A 24,377-nucleotide genomic window follows, 5' to 3' on the forward strand; every position below is an offset into this window, starting at 1 on the left:
CCACAAGAAGGCACTAAACCACAGCTGGAAGTCATGCATCTCTCTCTCTTCTCTCCCTCTGGTGTGCACACAACTATGCGCTCTAGCGCAGCGTACCAATATTAAAGCGATTAAACACAAAACGTTTACATAAACAATAAAACCGGAACAGTAACAGAACTTTAAAGATAGCTGTACCTCTAAAACAGCTGAAGGCGGCAAGTGTTGCTGCTAAACCTCCTCAGAGCAGTGTCCTTCCACTCTGTTGTACATTTCCAGGTTAAGTCTCTTTCAAAGGAAAGCTGAACCAGCTGGGCCTCTCTCCTGTGGAGCATCGCACGCCTGTTATCGGAGAAGATGTTTCTCAGTGTGGAGAATGAATTCTCACACATGGTGGAGGAGGCACCGAATGTGAGGGCATGTTTTAGAGCAGTCAGCATGTTCGGCATTGCGGCCAGATGTGCATGATATTTTGATAGAACGTACTGAATTGTCCAGTTTTCTTCATTTTTCGCTCTTTTCTGCCAACTGAAAAACTCTCTTGCGACTTCAAACTCAGTCTCAACCACTGGTGACCCTGTGAGATTCATTATGTGCCTCATAGCTGTTGAGTCCATGAAGTTCTCACTTTGGGGATTCAGTGCCACAAGCGCACAAATCAGCACTAGGGCTGCACGATTATCGCAATCGCAATCGCAATCGCAATGTCAGCACACGCAATTATGTAATCGCAAAAGAGGATATCGCAATCGCAATCGCAATGTCAGCACATGCAATTCAGATTTTTCTCCATGATAACCAAGCAAGCGTGTAGACTCATCATGACACAACTTTTTTTATTAAATCGCAAGCACAATCGCAATCGCAATATTGTCCACCTAATCGCAAATCGCACCTTTTCCCCAAATCGTGCAGCTCTAATCAGCACCACCCCTAACTAGACAATCGATCAACATTTTTTTCTCCTTTTGTTTTTATTCTCTTTTAGATACACATTTTCGGAAGCATTTTTTGAAAATATTACAAGAAACATGAATTCTAGGACTTCAATGTTATTATTGTTTTTTTCCCGGTGCTCCTCCTTGTGAACTCGGGGGGCACAGCCCGCGAATGCCCCCCCTTGACGCCGACACCACATTGGCAGTTATTGTACATCAATATTTGGCACTGTGCAAGGTGTGCTGCTAAGTGTGGATTACAGAAGTTACCACATCCTGTGTGTTTCTTAGTCCCAGTTTAGCTGTTTACAAGTGCACAGAAGCGTCACTCTTGCGTTATGAAGCTGAAATAGACGCCTTTAGCATTATTTCAAGGCAGAGTATTCTTGTGAACACCTGGTGAATTTGTGGTGATAAATGGTTCAGGGTAGCGGTTGAGAGATTTCTTTTTAAAGAGGTGTAAGCCGGTGGTTTGTATTTGACTCAGAACTAATCTGAGAAACAGGAAACCGTTCAACACTTCAGGTTTGCTAAACCGTGTCAGTGGGTCGTGGTTAGCCTCATCCCCACTGAGATAATGTCACACCTTCCTCAGACCGACACATCTGCTGTGTTTCAGAGAAGTGAAGCATCGCAAAACAGAAGGAGAGCAGAGGTATGAAAGATGTTTTTCTAACACATTCAGGGGACCGAGATAACATTTCCTGCAACTCGGCATCAGTGCAGATTTCAGAGACGACAGCAGCTGAACTCAGGAAGAGGAACAACACCCTTCCTCTTTTTAGTTTTCTTTTACTATCCGTGTATGTGACAAGTTTTTGATCTGCTGATCTGCAGGTTGAAAACATCCAGATGACAGTTTGAGTCGTTCAGATCTGTTGTTTTCTTCATCTTTCAATTAAATCAGAGAAATGTTATTCACAGGACTCAAAGACCCCATTTCCTCTGTACTTTCACTCACAGAGATAACTCAAAGTGGTTTACTTCAGCCTAAAGAGGTTCACGTCTACATAACCCCTGCTTGCTCTACATTACTCTGCTTATTACAGGCTAATGAAAGGTTGATGATCAACTCCAAGGTCCCACAGTTAGTGGTGCTTCTGAGGCATTTTTATCAGCCTCCTTGTGGTTTTAAAGAAAATTAAACTGAACATTTTCACTCATAGTAAAATCTAAACATTTGTGTTTTTCTGTTGGTGTTTTCATCTGATGCATGAAATGACTGCAGCACCGTATCAGGTTTTTTTGCCCTGCAACTATTAAAACCATTTCTCTTCACTTGTCCAGTCCTGTAACAGCTTCAAAACACACACCAAGAGGCTGTTTGTGCATGCTTCTGTCTTCCTTGGTGGATGTCTCTTTTGCTTTGGAGTGGTGGATCGCAAACTATTGAGCAGATTTATTTTTCTTAAACATTTGCTGCTTGCATTATCTTAACTGTTTGCTATTTCTCTTCTTTTAAATGGGACACAATATTTCAAATCTGGGCAGAGCTCAGTGATTCAACCGGTAAAGAAATGCTCATAATACAGAAAATAAGGTTGGGATTTATTTTGCTTTTTTGATAATCCAGTTAAAAAAAGGCTTTTTAAAATTTAACAGTGAAAGACTCCAGAAGGCTGCATTTTTCCACAGACAAATACAGATAATCCTCTTTAAAATGAGATTTAATAACTTTATTTTAAAGGTGCCATGAGGAGGATCTGTTTTAATTCCACTCCCTCGCCACCTTGTGGCCTGAAGTCTCCGCACAATGTGTTAAGTTACTTTTAGCGAGGCGTGTGTTTGTTTTGGAATGAAACAGAGATCGGATGGAATAAAATTTTCCTTGTTCAAGACAACTTTTTACTAGTTGTCTTGACAGTTAGGCTCATGTCTCCGCCATCACTACAAAATAAATCACATAAATTGTTTTTAGCAGAGAAATCTCTGTGTTTCATCTCCTCTCACTACTAAACTTTGTCAGCCGGCGTGGTGTTGTCATAGAGACCTAGACATGTCATAAATCAGTCCCGGTCGACCTGATCAGAAAACTAAGAAGTAGTAATTTAAAATAACCTGTAACCAGCAATATTGGTGCTGATAATCTCATTTTAAAAATGTGGAATACTATCAGGTACATATCTAGAAGGGAGACTTTTCAAGATCACTTTTAAACTCTGTGTAGCCCCTCTAATGATATATAATAACTTTGTTTTGAAACACAAGGACTGTTACGACCCAGGCTAGGGGTAATGGGAAATAACATAAGTGACCTCTCCTGTCTCACCACCAGAGTGTCTCAACACAGAAACGAAGTAAAGAAACAGAATCAAGTTTGCAGTCTTAACCCAATATTTAATTCTTTTTAAAGTTTTTTTTTTCACTTAGGTCACCCCAGGGAGGAACAGCAAATGAACAAAGAAACAAACAAAAATCACTCTGGTAAATCAAAATACCTTACCTAACACTAGAGTTTAAAAAAAAAAACATACAAACCCTGGGACTGACTCCCTGAACATAAAAACAGGAGAAAAAAGGATCCCCCTTCACACGCTGTTCTCCCCTACTTACCGCGACTGCAATTTTAATATTCAAAATTTGACAAAAGTCAGATCTATACTGATCTCACACACACACACACACAGATATACAACACTCCAATACAGCTTCAAACAAATGGCGGTGGTGAGGCAGAAGGGCCGGCGTCCGAACTACTGGAACCCCCTTTGAAAGCCCCGTCGTTCGAGTCCAGCCAATCGCTCTCCGCCATGTGACGTCCTGCTCCAACCAGGAGCCGGTGTGTCCCCACACCCCTCAGCCAATCATAGGTCACACCTGCAGGAGAGCGGCAAGGAGAACCACAGAGGAGAGACAGAGGACAGAGAGAGAAACAAACAAAACAGCGCTTCCCCATCCGCGCTACAAACAAATATGACTGACAGTCATAACAAGGACAAAAAACCTTGAGACAATGCATAATAATTATTTGGGAAGGTCAGTGTCAGATTAAATGATCACAGACAGAGTTAGATGACACCTGAAAATGCAACTGGCAGTTAGTCATAGCATTGTTCATAGCTCTCCTGGATTGGACTGTAAAACATGTGGTCTAACCTCTGCATGAGATGAAACTGATCCTAAGTATGTGTCTGTTATATCTAGTAGGACATTTGTGGTGTTTAATTTGTCCCAACCAGCATATTTTGCATGCCACAGCCAGGGGCGACTGAAACAGATGAAGGCTGTAGCTAGCATGAATTCAGCTGTTAAGCCTTGGTTTGAAGAGGATCATGTAAATAAACCTGTCACAAAGCTGTCCCCATGAGATCATTTTGACAAATAAACCACAGAAAGATGGCCTGGGTGTAGAGATGTAACATGACTACAGTTTAAGACTACCAATAGAACTTTATCCTTCGTTCTGCTCCTGCAGGCTTCTGGTTTTGAAGGTTAAAGAGAGCACATTCTCTCCTCCAGACCAAGAAAGCTATGAGGCTAAAGCTAAGCAACACCACGGTTCAACATTAGCATAAGTATGGTGCTGCTAACCCTGTAAAGTCAGGAGCAGCTCTGCCTGGAGCGCTCATTGTGTTAAATATTCAGCGTGTGACGGGTTATTCAGGATCATAATGAAGACCTTAACTTTAATGCAGACTCTGTTTCCTGTTGGTCCCTGCAACCCTGAGGCATGACTGGTAAATAAAACCCTCTCAGCTCACGGAGCAGAGTGTGTCAGTCAGGCTGCATTAGTCATGCGTTTGTTTACGCACATGTAACCCCAGCTGCATTTAGCCGTGTTTGCTTACCAGGTCTGCTGGTGCTGAAAATCTGTTTATCATGTATTCCACATGAACAGGTGAGCTCTGTCAAGCGTTGTTGTTGTTGGTTTGGGGTTTATCTTCTGCAGGGTTTGTGGTGTTACACCCATCCTGTTGGTTTCAGAATATAGCAGTCACAGTAAACACCCACAGGCTGAGATTTGATTTGGCAAGTGATAACTGCTCTGAATGAGGTGCTCAGAACTTATTATGATGTATTATTTATGTGTGTCTGTTTGCTTTGGCTGTAGAACAGCACTTGCACCATTAGCACCAATGTAGGAAGGAACGATAAGTCTAAATGCTGTTAATGAGTCTGATTTGATTACAGCATCACATACTCACATGAAGAGGAGACACTGGAAACTGTTTTCACATACTTTTGGTTTGAATGATGGAAATGTCCTGAAGCTTTGACTGTTGATTGAGTTGATTCAGCCTGCTACAGGGAAACAGGCTGTACTGGCTGCAAGATGGCCCATTGAATTAGATTGTACAATAAAATATGCTTAAATCAGGAGTTAAGAGGTTATGGCAAGACCAAAATGCTGTCTGTGAAGTGTCCCTGAAGCCCCAGGCTTCATTTTGTGGCCCTTCTGAGGACAGATAACCTAATCAGAACAGCTCTGTGCAGATCTCCAGATTTGAAAAGGCAGAAAAGCAGCATCCTTTCTATAACCCTGACACGGTGATGTTCCCTGTGGGCCATTAAGATCCTCTGCTGAAAATATATTGAAACACATAAAACCATAATGTTAACTTTAAATCTACAGAATAAAGCAGTGTGGTGACACTAGTACAGAATTCAGTTAGTAACAAATATCTGAACCCTCTACAGTCTCCATTAGGATTTCTAATGAAAGCACATCCCATTTAGCCTTTTAACACCTGAGCCTTAAAATGTCTGCCTGGACTTTCTTCTTATTTTGATTACAAAAAGGTAAAAAAAAAAAAAAAAATCAGTTAGTTCTGCAGCCCATTTTTCGGGAACACTTAGAACTTTCAATATCTGGGATTTCTTTACAATTTACTGCATGTTATGAGAGTGAAACCATTTAAACTGAAGAAAAACACAAAAATGGAATTTGACTTCAGAAGTTTAGTGAAGGAAAAACTGCAGGGGAACATGTAAAAACACATTTTAAAGGATAAAATTAAAATTTGAATAATGTTTAACATATGCGAATTAACATTTATGAGTCTTTGCCTATTGTTTACAAAAAAAAAATGTCTTGGACAACATGGTCAGAATCTTAAGCACTCGCAGTGTGCGATACACACACTTACACATACAAGGTACAAACACAGCATGGTACTCTGTTCGAAAAAGGTTACTGCACATTGTCAGCATTAAATTACACAAATACTGTAAAGATAAGACTTGTTCTTAAACAGTCACCACACAATACAAGTGTATACAGAGTAAAAAGTAGACAGAGAGCGCTTCAATGCTCCCTCAGAAGCTCCTTCGGTCCTAAAATTATTAGGAAACCTCAGAGGATGTTTTGTAACCTGGGATAATCTTCTTTTTGGTATTTTTTGGACAAACTTGGTTCTGTTTTTCTGTTTTCCTTTTATCCATCTGCTCTGCACTATGTGTGTATTCACAGGCTTCTTTAAGTGCCTGAGTGAAATGACAGTTAAAAAAAACACACTGGCTGAAAGCAACATCTCAGCTTTCACAAACTGTTGGAATTTTTCCAATTATGCAAACCATTTAGGTCTGACTGTCATTCAAAGTGAGCCTGCACTAATGTTTTAGCATGGACACATCCAGAGCTACAGGGTTAAAGGCAGGGTCTCTTTTAGTATCCGGGTGCGGGTGCCTCAGACAGAAGCCTGTATGGATTGTAGGGGTGGGCAATATAGCCTCAAAATTATATCACGATATTCGAAGGAAATTTGTGATGACGATATTTATGACAATATGGGAAAAAAGTTAACAATTTATCAGTGGTTGCTGCTTCTGAATGACAATTTTTTTATTGCACACACAGTATGGAAGCCACTTTTCCAATCCTTCACTACTACAACACAAGCTTGAAATGTAAACAGAGTTAGTCGGTCAGATCCAGAGGAAATCTGACGTTTTGGAGGAGGAAAAGTTAATCTTGAAGGTGAAAAACATCATTACTCCATTCAACACAACACATTCTTTCTATAAGGAAACCAACAGAAAGGAGAGGGCATGGACTGAGTCAATCCGTACTGTCTGTCAAACATTTTGAACATTTCTGGCTTTCAACCGTATTGAAGGGCTGCATTTCTTTGGCAATGTAACTGTCTTTGAGCGCCCACCATTTGGCGCTTTCATTTCTATTTACTTTGCAGACCAAAAGCCTCAGTAAGAGCAGATTGTCAAAGAACAAGGCTCCGCTGCACCTCCCCTTCTTCTTCTTCGTCGCCACTATTTTCAAACAAATGCGACATATCAGCTCGTTGGTGTTCATGAGCTCACACTTTGTTCATTCTGATAAAAAACAAAATATTCCCACACTGGGACTGTGGCAGGCGGCTTAAAAACCGTATCTTTCGTGGCATCACTCATATTAGCGTGTGATTCCTCCTTACCCCTCAGGACGCTCGCTTCAGCTCTCTCCGTGTGTACGCACGAGCAGCCCCGTTGCAAAAGATGGCAAAGATCGCATTTTTGACAGATGCTCACTCCGCTATAAATCCGCTAAATCCGCTATAGAACCTATGCACCCCGATGTTAGGAAAGATAGACGTAGTGAGCCATCTTCTCATTCAGCCTCTTTGGTGGAAAGAGAGGAGGAAAACAAACATGCATGCACGTGTCAGTTTATCGAGGCTGGCAAACTTATCGAGGACCTTTTTAATGTATCGTTCGGTTAATCGATTTATTGATTATCGTGACAGGCTTGCCGTTAAGTTTTGTCTGTTCATTTTTCATGAACGATGAGAAGAAACAGCTGAACCTGACACAGAAAGGCTGTGATTGGGAAGCGCTTCTCATGAGTTCATCGGGTTGAACAGCAAGACTTTCTGCTGCTGCTGGCTTCAGAGATGGAAATAAGGCTGGGAAATAGTAGCTTTTAATGGCGTGTTGTTATAGTTGATGTCAGCAAACCATGGAGGATCAAACATGCGATTCACATATGAAGAATTTCTTAAATCTTTGTGGCATGAGGCCTGAAAACCTCCTCCTCCTCCTTTGAACCTCTGTTACATTCCCCCTCCTCATGGTTTCTCCTATAGCTTGTTTAAGAGAGATGTAGGAGCTTTGCTGAGTAACCAGAACCAACGGGAGGAAAGATCATGGGTTTAAAAATACACTGCCTCCACACACACACACAAACACGAGCAGCACACACTCTGTCCGGCTGTTTATCCTCCCAGCCGGCTCATTAGAGGGAATTTATCCACACACCAGAGCCAGGCGGCGGTCTGCTCCCCCTCTGGCTCGTGGAGAGACCATTACTTTTATTGTTGGAGGAATCTCAGTGGTTTGACCCTCTGCAGCTGATGCTCAGAGGGAGAGGAAACGTCTGGGTGTGTTTGTGTAATTATTCAGTATCAGGGCTGCTGATGAGTTCTTCCACATCCGCTGGCTCTTTTTTAATGAGCAGACGAGGCGGACAGGTACGTGACGGAGCGAGATCTGCAGAGAAAACTGAGGAGAAATCCACCACGAGAGGAGCATACGCTGCTTCTTAACACCAGTACATTTTCTGGAGAGCAGTTAGCGAGATAGCAGCTTTCATCAGACTTTCATCAGACTGAGGAGCTGGATTTGGCTGCAGTGAAGGGCCGGCAAACAGTGGGAGGCTCCAGATTCTTCTCTATCATCACTTTCTGCCTACTGCTCCACATCTGGAGAGGACAATTCAAACTTTGGGTTGGCACACCAGATCACCTCCTTTTTCTTTATTGTGCTGAACCACAAGAAATGCAAGGGATGACTTCACAATAAGCATAAAAGAAAACCCCATGTGGGAAGAATTATCCGTTCAGCTTTGAACAACTTCACTGTCTCTGGCATTATGATCAGCTTATAGTGAAATAGTGATCATAAAGTCCCTCAGCTCATTCAAAAGACTGGCTCATCGAGTTATTTGACCTTTTCTCCTTGCCGTACTTATTTTCTGTAAAAGCCTAAAGGAATTCAACATCTCTCAGTGTTTGCGGAGCCTCAAGGTTTCTCAGAGTCAATCACACGTTAAATGAAGCTGTAGTGGAGAATCGAGAGTGATCTTTGTCTCTTCATTATACTTCCTGCTTCAAAGACACCTCCAAAGAAAAGCAATCAGCTCCGTCTCTCTTCCTCATGATGAAAACTCTGTGTAAATACGCTCCTGAATAAGACGGAGCCTCACGCTCTTCAGACTCTGCACCAGCTTCAAATGAATTAGCTTCAGAGGAGCGCCACGCCAAACGCTCTTTTCTATTGCACAGCAAATTGTCAGCAGTAAAAGGGGTGAGAAAGCTGGATTATGTTCCATTACGATCTCCCTCAATGAATAATACAATAGAGCCCCCGGGACCAAATGGAGATTGTGCTCATCTTTTCATGTCTGTCCTGGGTTTGCTCAGGGATCTGCAGCCAGAGAGAGCCTCCTGGACGTTTCAGCCACACATAGACAGAGAGACGTCCTCACAGTACCTCTGCTCCACACGTCTTTAACTGAGGTGTCCGCTCAGGGACGTCCTGGCATTTGACAAGTGACTCCTTTGTCCTCGCTGGACATGACAGATGTCATATTTCTTCTCTCTCAGGCTGAAACAGAGCCAGTGCTCTTTGTTACAAGGTGACCTTTTCAGGAACATCAAGTAATGATCGGTTTATGTCCTCACACCAACAGGCTGGTCTGACAAATCGTCCTTTCAGACTGTAAACGCAGACTCTTAGTTGTCTGTATTCAGACAGAACCAGGTGAAGCTGAGGCCTCTACTCTAGTAATCAAGTGCAGGGGCCTCATTGGTCAACAGAGCTGTCAATCACTGTGTTCGTATATCCTTGAAATAACTTATTCAAAATTGTGATGTCCCGATTCCGATCACATGATCGAAATCAGGGCTGATCGGGGCAGTTTTTAATGATCAGAGATCGGGGGAGAGGGAATCGGGAAAAGCCTGGGGCCTTAGTTCTTGTTTTAAATTAAAATGTGTATAATAGCACATCATCATTCATTTTAGAATATAACTTTATTTATCATCATGACCAGTACAACAAAATTGCAAACAAGAAATTGCAACCTTATTGTCACACACATACAAGGTAATCTTGTGGTGCAACACTGAGAAGCTCTATTTTTATTTTGTTGATCCAATGCTGCACTAAGTGGAGAAAAAAAGCTATATCCATGTTGGATAGAATGATACCTTCATTTAAATCACATTACAAAAAAACTCAAAGGACAACTTGTAGGATTTTTTTTTCTTTTCTTTTTTCTTAATGCTTTGCTGAAAGATCGGATCGGGAAATATCGGGACCGGCAGATACTCGGAATATAAAAATCGGAATCGGATCGGAAGCAAAAAAAAACATGATCGGGACATCCCTAATTCAAACCACTGACCAACCATGGATGAGAAACCTATATGTGGATCTTATGGTCTGACACATGTCCCATCTGTTAGCATGGAGCAGGCGGACCATGTCCTTTACTGTAGCCAGTCAGTAGAGGGAGCTCTGAATGTTTTAGCTTCGCTCTTAGTCTGAGACTGAAACCATGCATCCATCCGGTATCATCCGTCTCACCCTTGATCAGGTCAGGGGAGCAGTAGTCTAAGAGAGTTGACCCAGATGTCCCCCTCCCCAAAATTTCCTAGTTTCTTCTCGGTGGTCCACAGATGCTTTCAGGCTAGGAGGAATTTATTTTTTCCTCTTAGCTTTCCCCAGGTGTACAGGTCTGAAACACCACTAAAAACAGGCACCAACCTGGGAGACTCCCACCTTCAGGCAGAAACTTCCTTCTTTCACAAGCCAAAGCAGCTGAGCAGCTTATGAGGGAGGTTACTCTAAAATTACTCTTGCTGTGATCTGGAGCTACAGGGAAAATAGAATTAACTTGATTTCCAATAGGGGGCGGTTGCTGCTGTTGGGGAAAAACTGGAGTTGGAGTATGGATTGGCCTTCCAGCTCAGCTCCCTCTGGCACAATGCTTGCATTACTGCTAATGCAGCAAAATCTGTTGATCTCATGATCCATTTTGCTCTCATTCCTGAGCAAGACCCCACATTACTTGAACTTGTCCACTTGGGACAAAGACTGGCTGCTCACCCACAGAGAGCAGTCCACCATTTTCTGAGACTAAACTGAATCAAACTCAACTTTTGCCTGAAACTTGTTTCACACCGTTAAAGGTCTATGATGGTATCAAAGCACTTGTTCTCACAATGCAGCAAAGTAGTGTAGATACCCTGACATCCTACTTTAGAGGCACAGCATGTTTGAGTGCATGATTATGTCTGGAGGTTGGAGAAATGTTCAAAGTGGATCCACCTAATTTGCTTCTTGGAACACTATCTTCTTGATAAAACAGCTGCAATGTATAGAAATACCTCTCTACATCATAGACTGTAAAAAAAAAAAAGACATCATCTTGCTCGTTTGAAGTGAGGTCTCCCCAAAAACTGCTCCCCCTGGTGGCTGGCTGCAGTATAGGTAAAAAAATAAAAATTCTCCCCAGGCATTCCAGATGGGCTGTGGTCAAACTTTAGAAAACTAAAATACCTCATAGAAATGTTTCTCACATCTAAATTTTCTGGTGATTTGAAGATATTATGGGCTGTCTTGTGTTCCAGTCCTCGTTTTTTCGGATAAGTTTCGTTTTCAGTAGTTTTGAGGTTAAAAACAAGGCTTTATGACATGTTTAATGATGATTGCACAGCAGAAAACTGAAATCTAATCAAGTTTTTTTGTCTTGTTTTCAGTAGAAAATGAATTTGAAATCTTGTTTCAAGTTATTTAAAGACTAAAATGAAGTCTGAATTGTTTGTAACAACTTAAAAAAATGGCAATGGAGCAAGAGAAAAGTCACTTGTATTAGGACATTATTCTATTTTTAAGCAAATTTTCAAGCAAATTTCTATTGTATCATTGGCAGATTTTTTTACTTGTTACAAGCAATTCAGACCTTATTTTTGTCTTTAAATAACTTGAAACAAGACATTTTCTGGACTGATCAGTTGAATGTGGCTCAAATCAAGCATAATAAGACAATTTTTATTCCAAATATAGCAAAAACTCTTGATAAGATTTCAGTTTTTTTGCAGTGTGACAGCCGCCGTTCTTGTGTATTTTTTTTTTTGGAAGAAGAGATTACACTCTCGAAGAAAAAAAAAAAAAAAACATGGATGTCTTTACTGAGCAGACTCTTGCTGCACAACAGATGCTGATGGTGGTGCCTGTGAGTGGGATATTTTGGCCTCAAAACCGTACAATGGTAAATGGCAGAGCCACACTGTCCACTCTATATACAGTCAATGGTCTACATCTGATGGAAGATGACAAAAATGGTATGAAAGATCATCTTCTACACTGAGTTTAACGGTACTCTTATCATCTCATCTCCAGGCCAAAGATCCACACACTCTCTGGGATTTACTGATGGAGGAAAACAGAACCCTCCCTGGCTGGCATGGGCCTAAAATACAAAAGCTTCTGGTCTTTTGTTGCTCGCTGCAGAGCAAGGTTTCAGCAAATCTTAAAAAAAGTGCAGACAAAGAGAGTTTGGTTGCAGCAGATAAAAATTTATATTTGATTCGATACAATCAGAGTGAAAGGGTTGGGCTATTTTCCTTCCTCGTCTCTGTCTCTCTTTTTTTGTTATCGTTCCTCAACTCCATCAACATGAAAGACCGCGGTCCTGCTGATCCAACATTTCATTTGGAGGAGATTATGCTTTCTGCAATCAAGCTTTGGCAATATGAAGAAAATGATAGGGGGGTGTCAGCACGCTGAGAGAGAAGCTGTGAATATCATTGGAGCTTTGTCTGACGATGCACTTTCTTCAAAGCATAGGTTTTAGCATCAGTGAGAACGAGGTCTCACTCATCAGACACATTACTGTCAGAGTCTGAGCGCGCACCAAAACACTGTGAGAGCTTACCATGTCTGTCAGACGTCTCAGAGAGGTTTAATGTTGCAGGTTTATTGTCCTCAGGAGCGCTCTGGGAGAAATCGCCGACTGTCGTTGGAGGGATTTCTCAATGAGTTGATCTGAGAGTGCAGAGAGAGCAAATGAAGCAAACAGGAGGCAAAGTTATCGTGTTTTACATTTTTAAACCAACAACTGACTTCTCTGAACATTTCTAAAAAAGTGTAAAATCACACATCTTTGTTCCATGGACTTGTCTGCTTCTCGTTCTCGACATAATTTTTGCATCAGCTTGATCATCTCTTAAAAGTGCTGCAAGTTCAAAAAGGATCCTGTCAGACATATAAAAGCCTGAAACAAAACATAGCTCATGGACACATGGTACAAAAGAAAGTAGTGAATGTGTAAAGTCTTTCAAGAATAAAACATGTTATGAAAGCTAACATTAGCTTCACTTGTTCAAAGTATCTTTATTCAAAGGGTTTTTTTCTAGAAACTGCGTAACCCTGAGACGTCCTCTCTTCTACAAAACAAACCATTGCTTTAAACCAGTAAAAACTGTTAATAAAAGCAGCTCCATACTGAAAGGGCGCTACCAGCTGTTTTATTTTCCATCTTTGTAATTATTTGTACCTCCTTTCAAAAATTCAAAGATATAAAGGTGATAAGAGTTGCCACGTGTGCAGGGGTGGATGGACTCCCCTTGAAAGCTGATTGGCCACCAGGTGTGTCACCTCAGGGTTCTGATTGGCTCCTCACCTAGTCAGAGGCTGGACTTGTGTTAAAATTAGTTATTCAGATTGGCACAAAAGCTTCTGTTGTATTTTTTAATTCTTGGTCAGAAAACTTGACCAAACATCAATCCTTAACTGATAACAGTTTACCCAAGGCATGAATCCTAAAGGTTTGAGACAACTCTACACAATGTCAGCCCGTCTGCTCATGTACTTCTTGAACCCCTGAGAAGAAACCACACTGAACAGCTTTCCAACCCCGAGTTATTTCAGAGTAAATGTCATTCGTTCGCTCTTTGTCTCCATCTTCATTCTGATTTTCTCAACCTTACTGAAACCTCATTAAAACTGCTCTTTCTTGTATAAGCCACAGAGGAAGCAGGTTGGGAAAGGTCTTCTGTTACGATAGCAACCACACACTCTGCAGCTGTCAGTCACTTAGCTAGATGAGCTAATGAAGTTAGTTTAAGGGAGATCTGCAAATATCACAAGCTGCTGGAGGAGGAGAGATGAGCATGGTCGTTCAAGCATTGAAGCTGTTAAGTTAAAACTTAAATAATAGCCTCAAGCCTGAGAGCAACAACATGTTGCTACAAATGACTAAATGCAACTTTTTAAAGAAACTGAAACCTGCTCCTTCCTGTTTTTTTTTTACTGTTTACTTCTTCCTGCTACTGTTGATACATTTCTCATTAAAGTGAAATGACCTCTAACGACCAATATCTCTTTCTTCTCTTCTTGTTTTCCAGCGAGTTGTTGGGTCCAGACTTTACAGAGACCTACTACACAGAGGATGGGCAGCCGGTGACTGTGGACAATTACAATTACACTGTGAGTACAGAGCAGCTCTGCTTTAGACTCTCACTGCCTACAGCAGCCTCAAAAATTTCTCTTTTATGAACGTACGTCACCCAGAATCATTTTTTAACCATAATCCATGTTGCCCATTCAGAAACTGCAGGACTATATCTATTGAGTCTGAAATTTACACCCTCGAAGCTGTAAACGCAGGTAGATTTTCTGTTTAGAGTAATTCTCAGAGAGCAATGAGCTGCACAGCAGGTAAATGTTTGTGCCATAATTTGCCAACTGAAACAAATGTGTTGAATACAATGGCACAATTTATCATTGTACTCTGTTAAAAATAAGATTCTCTGGTTGATTTTGTGTCGCTACCTGCCACTTAGGTCTCTGAGTCAGAAAGTTATTTCAGACCCTGCTTGTCTTCACACAAAAATATATTCAATTTACATTTTACAGTGAAATCTTTTCACCTTTTGCTGTTGGTTCTCCTCTTCTATTAAAAAAGAAGGAAAACAGCTGTCTATCAAACTCTCAACGTGTGCAAAACTTAAAGACATGAACTGTCAGGAGTTTTCTTCTTGAGCTGCAGCTTTCACATCATCAGTTTCACCTAAATCAGAAAAAAAATGTGGCTATAGGCAAATCCAGTTGTAACAGTTTCTTTTATACAGAATAAATGAGAATGTTACAAGCAAAAAGGAGTTGTGAATAAATGGTAAATACTTCATAAAATATGCTGACTAACAATAGACTAAGTGAGAAGCACAGGTGTCGCTTGGTGTTTGTGGGAATGCAGGTTAAAAATATAATTTCCAAACAGATCTTGATTGACTTTTGTTTGTAATTTTTTTCAGAAAAAAATTGTAAGACTAAAAGTAAATGCAAATCTATTGACCATGGTCTGCTGTCTACAAAAAAAGTATCTAACAAGATTTAAAACAAAACATCAACAGACCACCCATCGGTTAAATCAGATGTCGTCAACCTTCTAGATAAAAAAACCCCCCATACATTTAGAATATGAAACAACACTTCCCAAAATCCATGTGGGAAAAGAAGCTTTTTTACATTTTTTTATTTTAGTCAATTCTATCTGACTTTGATTTATTTCAGATTTTCGAACTGAATGGCCTGGTTTGGTTAACAGGAGCTCTGTCATTTTACCTGTTTATTTCACTCTGTTTAGTTGTCCTTCTGATGTTAATTCATTAGTTGACCCTTGAGATGCAGCTGTGCAGCTCTGAAAGAGAAGTATGATTAATGATAAAGCTGTTTTATTTTTGCTGTTGTAATAAGAATGATAAAAGTTGAAATATAAAAGTTTTAATTAAGGACAGCGGAAAGAAGAAAAAGTGTCACTAAAAGCTTCAAAGAACGAGGAGGATTTGGAGAGATTTATTATTGTTCCAGCTTGTTAGGACATAAAAATAGCAAAGTTAGGTGAGTTCTCAGGTCCACATTGAAAAGAAAGCAACCATTTCTTTAAAAAAAATTAGATTCTGAGTCTAAAGCTGCAGATTTTGAAAACAGAGTAAAAACATTCAAACAAAACTCAAAGTATGTGTTAACATGGTGTCCTAACAGAGTGCTAGCGTCATCCTGTCTCATTGTTGCTAAAGATGCACACTGTCCATGCTGCATCCATCGGACCAGCTTGAGATGCCTGAGGTAGAGGATTTTTTTTCTGTTCTCAGCACTTTAAAGTAGAAAATAGCAGGGATTCCTGAACTTTACAGCCAGCGACCTCCTATTGTGGGAACACACTAACGGTCCAATCCAAAAGCATAAAATAGTTCCAAGATACTTCATTTATCTGATGTGAACACAACACAAAGCCTATGTGCACATATTGCTGTTCCACAAAAGGGATCTGTCACCACTAATGCCATCGTCATCCTGGTTTAGTCGCCATGTGGGTCTTTAACAAAGAAATTTTGAAAACAGATCAAACATGTCCTCTTTGCATGGTTTAACATCCAATTTTCCCTCTATTTATGTTCACATTTTTACAATACTAGTTGAAATATGTGGTTAAAAAGTTTTTAAAATTTGCAAGCTACTTTGTTTAAAACCATTGAACTGAAGGAAACACTAGAATCTCAGTTGTAGATTATGAATGTATCACACTTCTCATTAAGTAAAACCGGCTAACGGGCTTTAAAGCCTCATTGGACTCTCTTTGTCCAGGGTCCAGCGACAGAAATGACAACAGACATTTCACTTCCTCGCTCACAGACAGTTAGTTGTAGAGACAGTGGTGCTTGGTAAAATCAAACCTTTCCTCCAGGATTGAAACTTCATCTTCATATTCATAAATGTCAGAGTATCACAAGAGTGTGTCGTCAGTTCTACACTCTTTTCAAGTGATAGATTTAAAAAGATAACTTCAACTTGTTTCCTTTTTCCTCTTCACTGTTATAGCTGCAGCTTGATTTTTCTCCTAACGATTAGCTGTGGGTCAAGGAGAAGTATCACAAAGACATGTTACCCTGCTCCAGGCAGGGGTTGATATTTTCTGTGGGATATTTAAAGGAATCATGATTAAAGTAGATCTTGATTGAGCAGATTAAAAGTGAAAAAACTCCACAGTCCATAAAGAAGAATCTCCTCAGCGTTTGGGACAATAAAGAGTAAAATCTGCGTCGTAAAGAGCCTCACTTCCTTCATTAATCATTTCTCTCATATGACCACAGCAGACGTCTCAGCGGCGCGTCGCTGCTGATGCATAAATTATGAAGCACTTTATTAGCGCTGACGGCCGTGTGTCGCCCAGGCTGTGTGGAGGAGTGTTTGGAGGAAAGTTTGTGATTAAAAGATAAGAGCGGCCCAAACCGGCTCCAAACCAGCTTCATGCTGCTGACACTGTTAGCACACACCTGGAGACGAGATACACCTAAAAACAGCAGTGAGATGATTCACAATGCTCTTTTTTTAGCATTTAAGTAACTTTATGTTCAGGCTGTAGAGAAGAGATGTCCTCACAAAACTGTCATGAGAGGAAGACGAAGAAATCCAAAGTGTCTCTTCTTTGAAATAGTTATCTTTTCTGATCATATAAACTTTAAATATAAAACATCTGTGAGGTCGAAGTCTTCCTCGGTTTTTCTGGTGCTGAAATTCAAAATCGTAGAAACAAACTTTTCCTGATCGCCTCTTTGATCTTTCATCAGCAGTCTTTAACAAAGTCACAATCCTCCTCACGCACCAACCTCTGAAGTCTCTTCATTTCAATCTTTAAAGACTCCACTTATCAGGATCTCTGCAGACGTCTCACATCTCCAGAGTTTTTGAAGATCAGAGGTGTACGAGCGCTCTGATTGGCCCTTTGATTAGCCAAGCTGTTAAGTGCGACATCATAGAAAACCATATCATCAGTTTGTCCTCGGCAGACTTCTTCTGCAGGGTTTCACGTCAGATTTTGTGTGTTTGTGCTTCATTTAATGAGGTGTGTAGTTCCTTTAAACAATAAAAGCTGTCGAAGATAAATGGAAGGTTGAGATATTCGAGTAACTCTCAGTTCAACCCTCAGGTGACTTCCTCTGTCCAATAGAAACCCTGAATCAGCAGCTAGGTGTATGAGCATGGCAGCGTTCAATTGATGTGAAACAACAGATAAATAATGGCTTCATACAGCAGTTTGTGGCACATTCAGTGCAGATGGTCGATGTTGAGCTGGTGCGTCCCAAACGCCGACCCCTTCTTTTATCTCTGAACAGATGATGTTTTATTTAACCATGGAGCGACTCAGTTACAGCGCTTTGTCTCTTTCTCCAACAATGTGCCGCAGTGTTAGCATGCACGTCAGCTCCCCCATCTGTCTCAGTCACAGACAGCCTGTTATCACCCTGCTCTCTGTCCAACCGTCCTCTCCAGGCTGAGTGTGTTTGGAGCGTCCTCTGACAGAACAAAAGAGATGACTATCAGCAGCGTCACACCAGAGCCAGTGAGACTAAAGGGCTGATCCAAAAGTGATGTCAGGAAGTCAATTCAGAGGGTTTCTAAAGCCTCCTCTCACAAGTTCTGTCAAAAGTTCACCTGCTAAAGGTCCTGACGGGCTAGTATTGATAATGTGAGTGTCTGACAACATTTCATAACAGATCCAAGAAGAGATAGAGCCTTTTTATTAAAGAGATCCTTTAGGTTTGACTAAAATCAGCCTTTACATCTCTTCTTCAGAGAGTCAGAACACAGGAGCTGGTGGTCTACCTCCAGCTTTGTTTGGTGATTTGTTGATTTTCTGTTGATGCTCATGCATAAAATGAAACATAGTGTTTCTTAAATATCAAGGTTTTTACATACAATAATAAAAACTTTGATGGCCAGGGCTAAGAACATGAATAAAACCATTTTGCAAGTAAAAGTTTTAAGGAGCTTGAATGGTCCAGCAGTGCCCCGTGAAGTAAGCCCCTAAGTGGGTGGGCTCCTTACCACTTGTCACTACCCATCCATCCATCCATTTTCTATACCGCTTATCCTGTTTAGGGTCGCAGGTGGCTGGAGCCTATCCCAGCAATCATTGGGCGAGAGGCGGGGTACACCCTGGACTGGTCGCCAGTCAATCACAGGGCTGACATATAGACAGACAACCATGCACGCACACACTCACACCTAGGGACAATTCGGTGTGACCAATTAACCTGGTAAGCATGTTTTTTGGACTGTGGGAGGAAGCCGGAGTACCCGGAGAGAACCCACGCATGCACGGGGAGAACATGCAAACTCCACACAGAAAGACCCACCGACCGAGGTAGGGAATTGAACCGGTGACCTTCTTGCTGTGAGGCTGCAGGGCTAACCGTTGCACCACCGTGCAGCCCACTTGTCACTACCTTAGACTGAAAAAAAAATGGACGTCATCTTGCTCGGCTTTAAGTGAGGTCACCTCAAAAACTGCTCCCCCTGGTGGCTGGCTGCAGTACAGGTCAAAAAATCCATCTCCACAGTCATTCCAGATGGGCTGTGGTCAAACTTTTGAAAATTAATACACCTCATAGAAAACAGTGTGACTGAGGGGAGAGCAAGAAAAACATGTTGACCAGTGGAAGAAATGGACATTTTATTACTTGTGGTTAAGCAGCACATCCATACAACAGGCAGTTTAGATTCCCACATGTTGACCCTGCTTTCTCTCCTGGTTTCCTGCTCTCTCAGCTGTCCTATCTTCTATAAATTAAGGTGCAAAAGCTCATAAAACACAACTTTTAAAACCAAAGAAATAAATTTAGTTTTTCCAAACGTTTGCTCACCCTGTGATAAACTCCATCAATGCAAACGGCAATGAAAAGGGCTGCACTGCAAAAAAACAAATCTAAGTAAGTGTTATTAGAGGTGTGAAAAAATATTGATACAGCAATATATTGTGATACTTTGACCTCAAATACATTATTGATATTTCAACTCTTCATATTGATATTTTGTAAAAAATAAAAATTAATATTTTAGCCGAGTTTGAAGTAAATACGACTTCCATACATCTACTGCAGTAGATGGCGCCAAAGAGCTACTACCCTGTATGTTTCCAATAGCCTGTAAATAAATAGCATTTCAAAGTTTATTTAAAATGTTTCATTACTAAACTTGATAATATGGGTTTTTGTTGTACTGAGCAAGTCAGTATACCAGAGACATCAATCTTTTCCTTCGTCCTTTAAATTTTGAGTAACAATTTTTTTTGCACAAACATCAACCCAGTTTTGTTCTTAGTTAACTGTGTAGAATATTACAATATATCACAATATTGTGATACATCTTGATATTATCATGTTGTGACCTAAGACTAGCGATGCGTATTGTATTGAAAGGCTCTTGCCATTACTCACCCCTAGTGTTGACATCTTATTTTTGACAGTAAATGTCTCATTAGAAGAATTATGGGCTAGATTTGCCATTCCAGATTAAATGTTTTCAAGATGTTCAAAGACAAAACTGGCACCTGGACTGCTCAGAAAGAGCAATTTTCTGCCTATGTGGGGGAAAAAAAAGAGTTTTGTTCCTTGTATCAAGACATTTTGGCTGATTTCCAGCAGATATTTTACACCTGAATGACTGAAAATAAAACATGACACTTGCTTAGATTTCAGATTGGTATTGTGGGTGTAAACCAGCAGGAAGTGAATTACAATCTGCAGCAGATCTCAGATTAATATTTCTAAATCTCTAGACTTGTGGCTGTCATTGCTTTAAACCTGTTTATGAATTAAATACAAACCACTGTGTTCTGTTCACTGGCTTTCAGGCTTGTTTCTGAGAGTTAAACTAAATATTTAACACTTCTATCACATTTTTTCAGAGCATGGAGGAAATAACTTTGCAATTAAATTTATTTTCCGTCACAGCCTCAACTTAGAGGAAAAAACGGCTCAAATCAAAAAGTGGAAATTGGATCAAATCAGTGGTTTTGGGGATCTGTGACATTCCCACTGTAACTATAATCATTTAGTAGTTCTGATGTATATTATGATCCCTCTGTAATGGGCTCTCCCTCTCTGTGACTTTAAACATATATCTGACGTCTCTCTGCAGCACTTTTCTGCCAGATGAGCTCATATTTGCACAGATGATTTGTCGTTCAGGCTATAAAAAACCGAGCCAGTCTAATTATAGAATTGCTTTTACAGATCAGAGTAATTCCACACATTTCACAGAGCCTGACAGGTGAAAGATTTCTTTACTCTGCTGCAGCACAATGAAACAACTCTCCAAATCTTCAGAGGATGAATGCAGAGAAAACCTTTAAAGTTGAGTTTGAAGAGACTCTGAAACGTCTCTGCTGAGTCACTCTGCCTTTTCTGTGTTATTTTTAGAGTTACAAGTTGCACCTGGCTCTCTTTTATTTGTTACAACCACTCAGGAGTAAAACTGCAGTAAGGAGTTATATAATTCAAAAATAATCAAGTTTTAACCTATTTACTGCTGATGATGAGCAAAGAGCGTTCAGGATTTATGAGTTTTCATATAACGGGAAGGGAAGAGTTGGATGTTGACAACACACTGATCAGTTTTGTGACATTTTCTGTGCTGTAACATCTGCCTAAAGTCAGGATCAGTTTGCATGGCATGAATCTTCTCCAGGTGATATTTTCCCCCCACATTGTGATTGGTGGAGCCTGACCGTCTTGCTTCACTAGCGTTGTCCTCGCCCGCACTCCAGAGACTATGCAGAGGCGTTTCTCTGCACTTAAAGGTCGTAGCAGAACAGATTTTTGTCCCTGTCATCAGGATATGAAGCTCTTTAAGACGGATTTATTCTTTTCCGGCACCACAAAGACACGACGAGTCAGAATTTCTCACATTGACCTCTAAAAAAGGTGAAGTTGCAGTTTTACCTGGTTTTTGGTTTAACCAGTGCCACAGATTGTTCCTTTAACAGACATGGTTCACTTTGGTTGTGTTATCTCATCAGATCTTGTGTCAGTCGATTCCTGTCTGAGGCATACTTAAGGTGGTGATTTCCTGTTTTTTTTACGTGTATATATTTCTAAAATGTTTTAGATACAAACACAAATCAATTCTTATTTATCCAGAGATGGCAAAAGTAATCATATTACTTACTTGAGTAGAAGTAAAATACCTATGTCGAAAAAAAACATCTCAAGTAAAAGTAAAAAGCCCAGGCTCTGAAATGTGATGAAAGGTACTTTTTGCCCTTATTGTTCTTAAGTCAATTTGACCCGTTTCAAAAGTTTAGGTTTGTAAAAAGTACCAGAACGAGGCTCCATCTACTATCATCTTTTGGTTTAATTTTCAATTTGCACTTGCTTTTTGAGTTAAAAGAGCTAGTTTTATGAAAAAGGATTTTTTGCCTTCTCCCTTACATAAGTCCATATGTGTCAGTTTTGACACACAACACCACAGATGTCACTATTGCTAATGATTAACAAAAAAGAAAACCACAAGTAGTTTTATGCCAGGTGTGCTCTAATATTAGTTTTTAAGATTTGGATATTGTGCTTACCCATGATCTTCAAAACAGGAAATAAAAATAGTGATTTAAACAGTTTTTTTTTAATTGAAGATGAGTGGGATATTGTAAGATAAAAGGTCCATAGTGCCAAAAATTGCAACATTCAAAACAGTTAATATATAATAAGTTAGCTATGAGGTAAAAAAAATATTGGGTGATAGCTATTATTTTTTTTAAATATAACCAAACTAAGTTTAAACAGGGGTCAAATTTGACCTGCTAACACTAAAGATGTTGGCAGCTTTCTAACACAACACAAGGGTTAGAAGTAAAAAGTATTTCTGTTGCATGATTTACTAGCTGCAAAGCTGTTAAACACAGGATCATTTATATGGAATCTACTTAAGCAATGTTATTGTTTAGCAAACACTAACTGCCTAATGTCCTAATTTTCTTCACTATATAGTCCTCTAGGTATTTGTATTGTAACACATCACACTTCTGAACATTGAATTTTTAACCAGGATTAGCTTCTAAACTATGGTGTCACAAATCATGCTCATAGGCCCAACTCTTAATCAACGTTTTTAATCACACTTTTTTTAAATAGCACATCAAGCAATTGTTCTCACTGTACAGGTGTTGTGTTATTGTGAGTGACACTCCCAACACAAACCCTAAAGAGTTGATGCGCATTGGTGTTGCAGCACCATAAAAAATTAATTATATATCGGCTTAGGCTTTATCCATAAGTTAGTAATAAGTAAAGAGCCTTTTGGGGAAATGTAAGGAGTAGAAATCACTGATATTTAAGTTAAAAATGTAACTGAGTAAAAGTAAAAAGTTCTCAGAGAAATAAATACTTCTAAAAGTACAAAGTACCTGAAAAATCTACTTAAGAACAGTAACAGAGTATTTGTACTTTGTTATTGCCAATCTCTGATTTTAACAGAATACACTCTGAGTTGCTGTGAAAAGTAAAGCTGGATGCTGGAAACGTCGCAGGACTAGAGACAATCTAGCCATCACAGAAATTTTGGCTGAATATAGCTGAGTGACCCAGTTGCTGAATCAACCGTATCAGCTGCAAAGGCATAAAGTCAACACAGGAGTATCAACCAGACTTTAATGTCAGAAAACCTGATTTCTGGCTCGGTGTCCTCAGATCTCTGTGTCTCTGGTAAGTCATCAGATCTCTGCGGCATCAAACTGCTCTCACTGTAAGCAGATATCTTTCTGTTTGACTCCAGTTTCATGCAGCAGCTCTCTGAGTTCATGCGTCCTTGTCACAATCTGTTCAAACAAAACGAACTGAAAGAGTTTAACCTCCAGAGTTTAAATATTGAGCTGAAAACATGTTTGATGTTCCCGCCTGTTCACACAGTCAGACCTGCAGGTGTCACAGCTGGCAGGTTCATCCACAGCCCTCAAACACAGGCGCTCTCTTGGACTGAGTCCACATCAGTCCTGGAGCAGACTAATTGCTGGATGTTGGCAGGTGGAGGTTGAACAGAGCCCTGAGAGGTGCTGCTGTTTAAATAAAAGAGCTAATTAAAGTGTGTGACGAGCTGACGGACACTTTAAAACTCCACTCAACGCTTTGAAAAGTCTGGAAAAAGTGACATGAAGGCAGAAATCAAACCTTGTGGTAATAAATCCTTTCCCAGCGTTAACAGAGAGTCTTTGGAGCCACAGGCAGAACTGCTTTCAGAAGCCACAGAGGTGTGATTTCTTTGTACTTTAAAGGTTCAAAGTCTTAATTTCTTCATGTCTTTTGTTGCTTTTCTTGTTGGTTTACCTTTTGTCAAGTGGTGAGAAGAAGGAGGCAGGTGTTTGGCAAGTGTTAGAGTACTGAAAAGTTCCCTTCAGCTTTTATCCCTCCAGTGAAAGGAAACTTCATTCCAAAGGTCTGAGGGTTTAGTGAGTAAATCTCAAAGGGACCATTTCTGCTCCTTCATTCGCACAGTGTAAACATTTTATGCTTGTTGTCGGGGTTAATTGCACTGAATGTGGGCAAAGGAAAACAAACACAAATGTCAGTATTTAAACAAAATGTGAGCTCTGAAGAGTCAGTTTTTATGCATAATTGTGAGAAGTGTCGTAGTTCAGTGAAAACAAGCTAAATATATCAGTAAGTGGGTGTTGAAGCAGTGCAA

At 40.2% G+C, this 24,377-nt stretch overlaps 1 protein-coding gene across 1 annotated transcript in view; it reads left to right on the forward strand.

Annotated features, from left to right (window-relative positions):
• Positions 1 to 24,377, forward strand: part of adam19a (ADAM metallopeptidase domain 19a) — a 246,573-nt gene that overhangs the window by 140,166 nt on the left and 82,030 nt on the right. The window contains exon 4 of the mRNA XM_074662083.1: positions 14,264 to 14,345. Within this exon, the coding sequence (XP_074518184.1) occupies positions 14,264 to 14,345 (82 nt within the window). The remainder of the gene's footprint in view (positions 1 to 14,263; positions 14,346 to 24,377) is intronic.

Source organism: Halichoeres trimaculatus, unplaced genomic scaffold (genome assembly GCF_033239565.1).
Source record: "Halichoeres trimaculatus isolate MK-OKI-2021-1 unplaced genomic scaffold, fHalTri1.1 fHalTri1_scaffold_22, whole genome shotgun sequence".
NCBI lineage: Eukaryota > Metazoa > Chordata > Actinopteri > Labriformes > Labridae > Halichoeres > Halichoeres trimaculatus.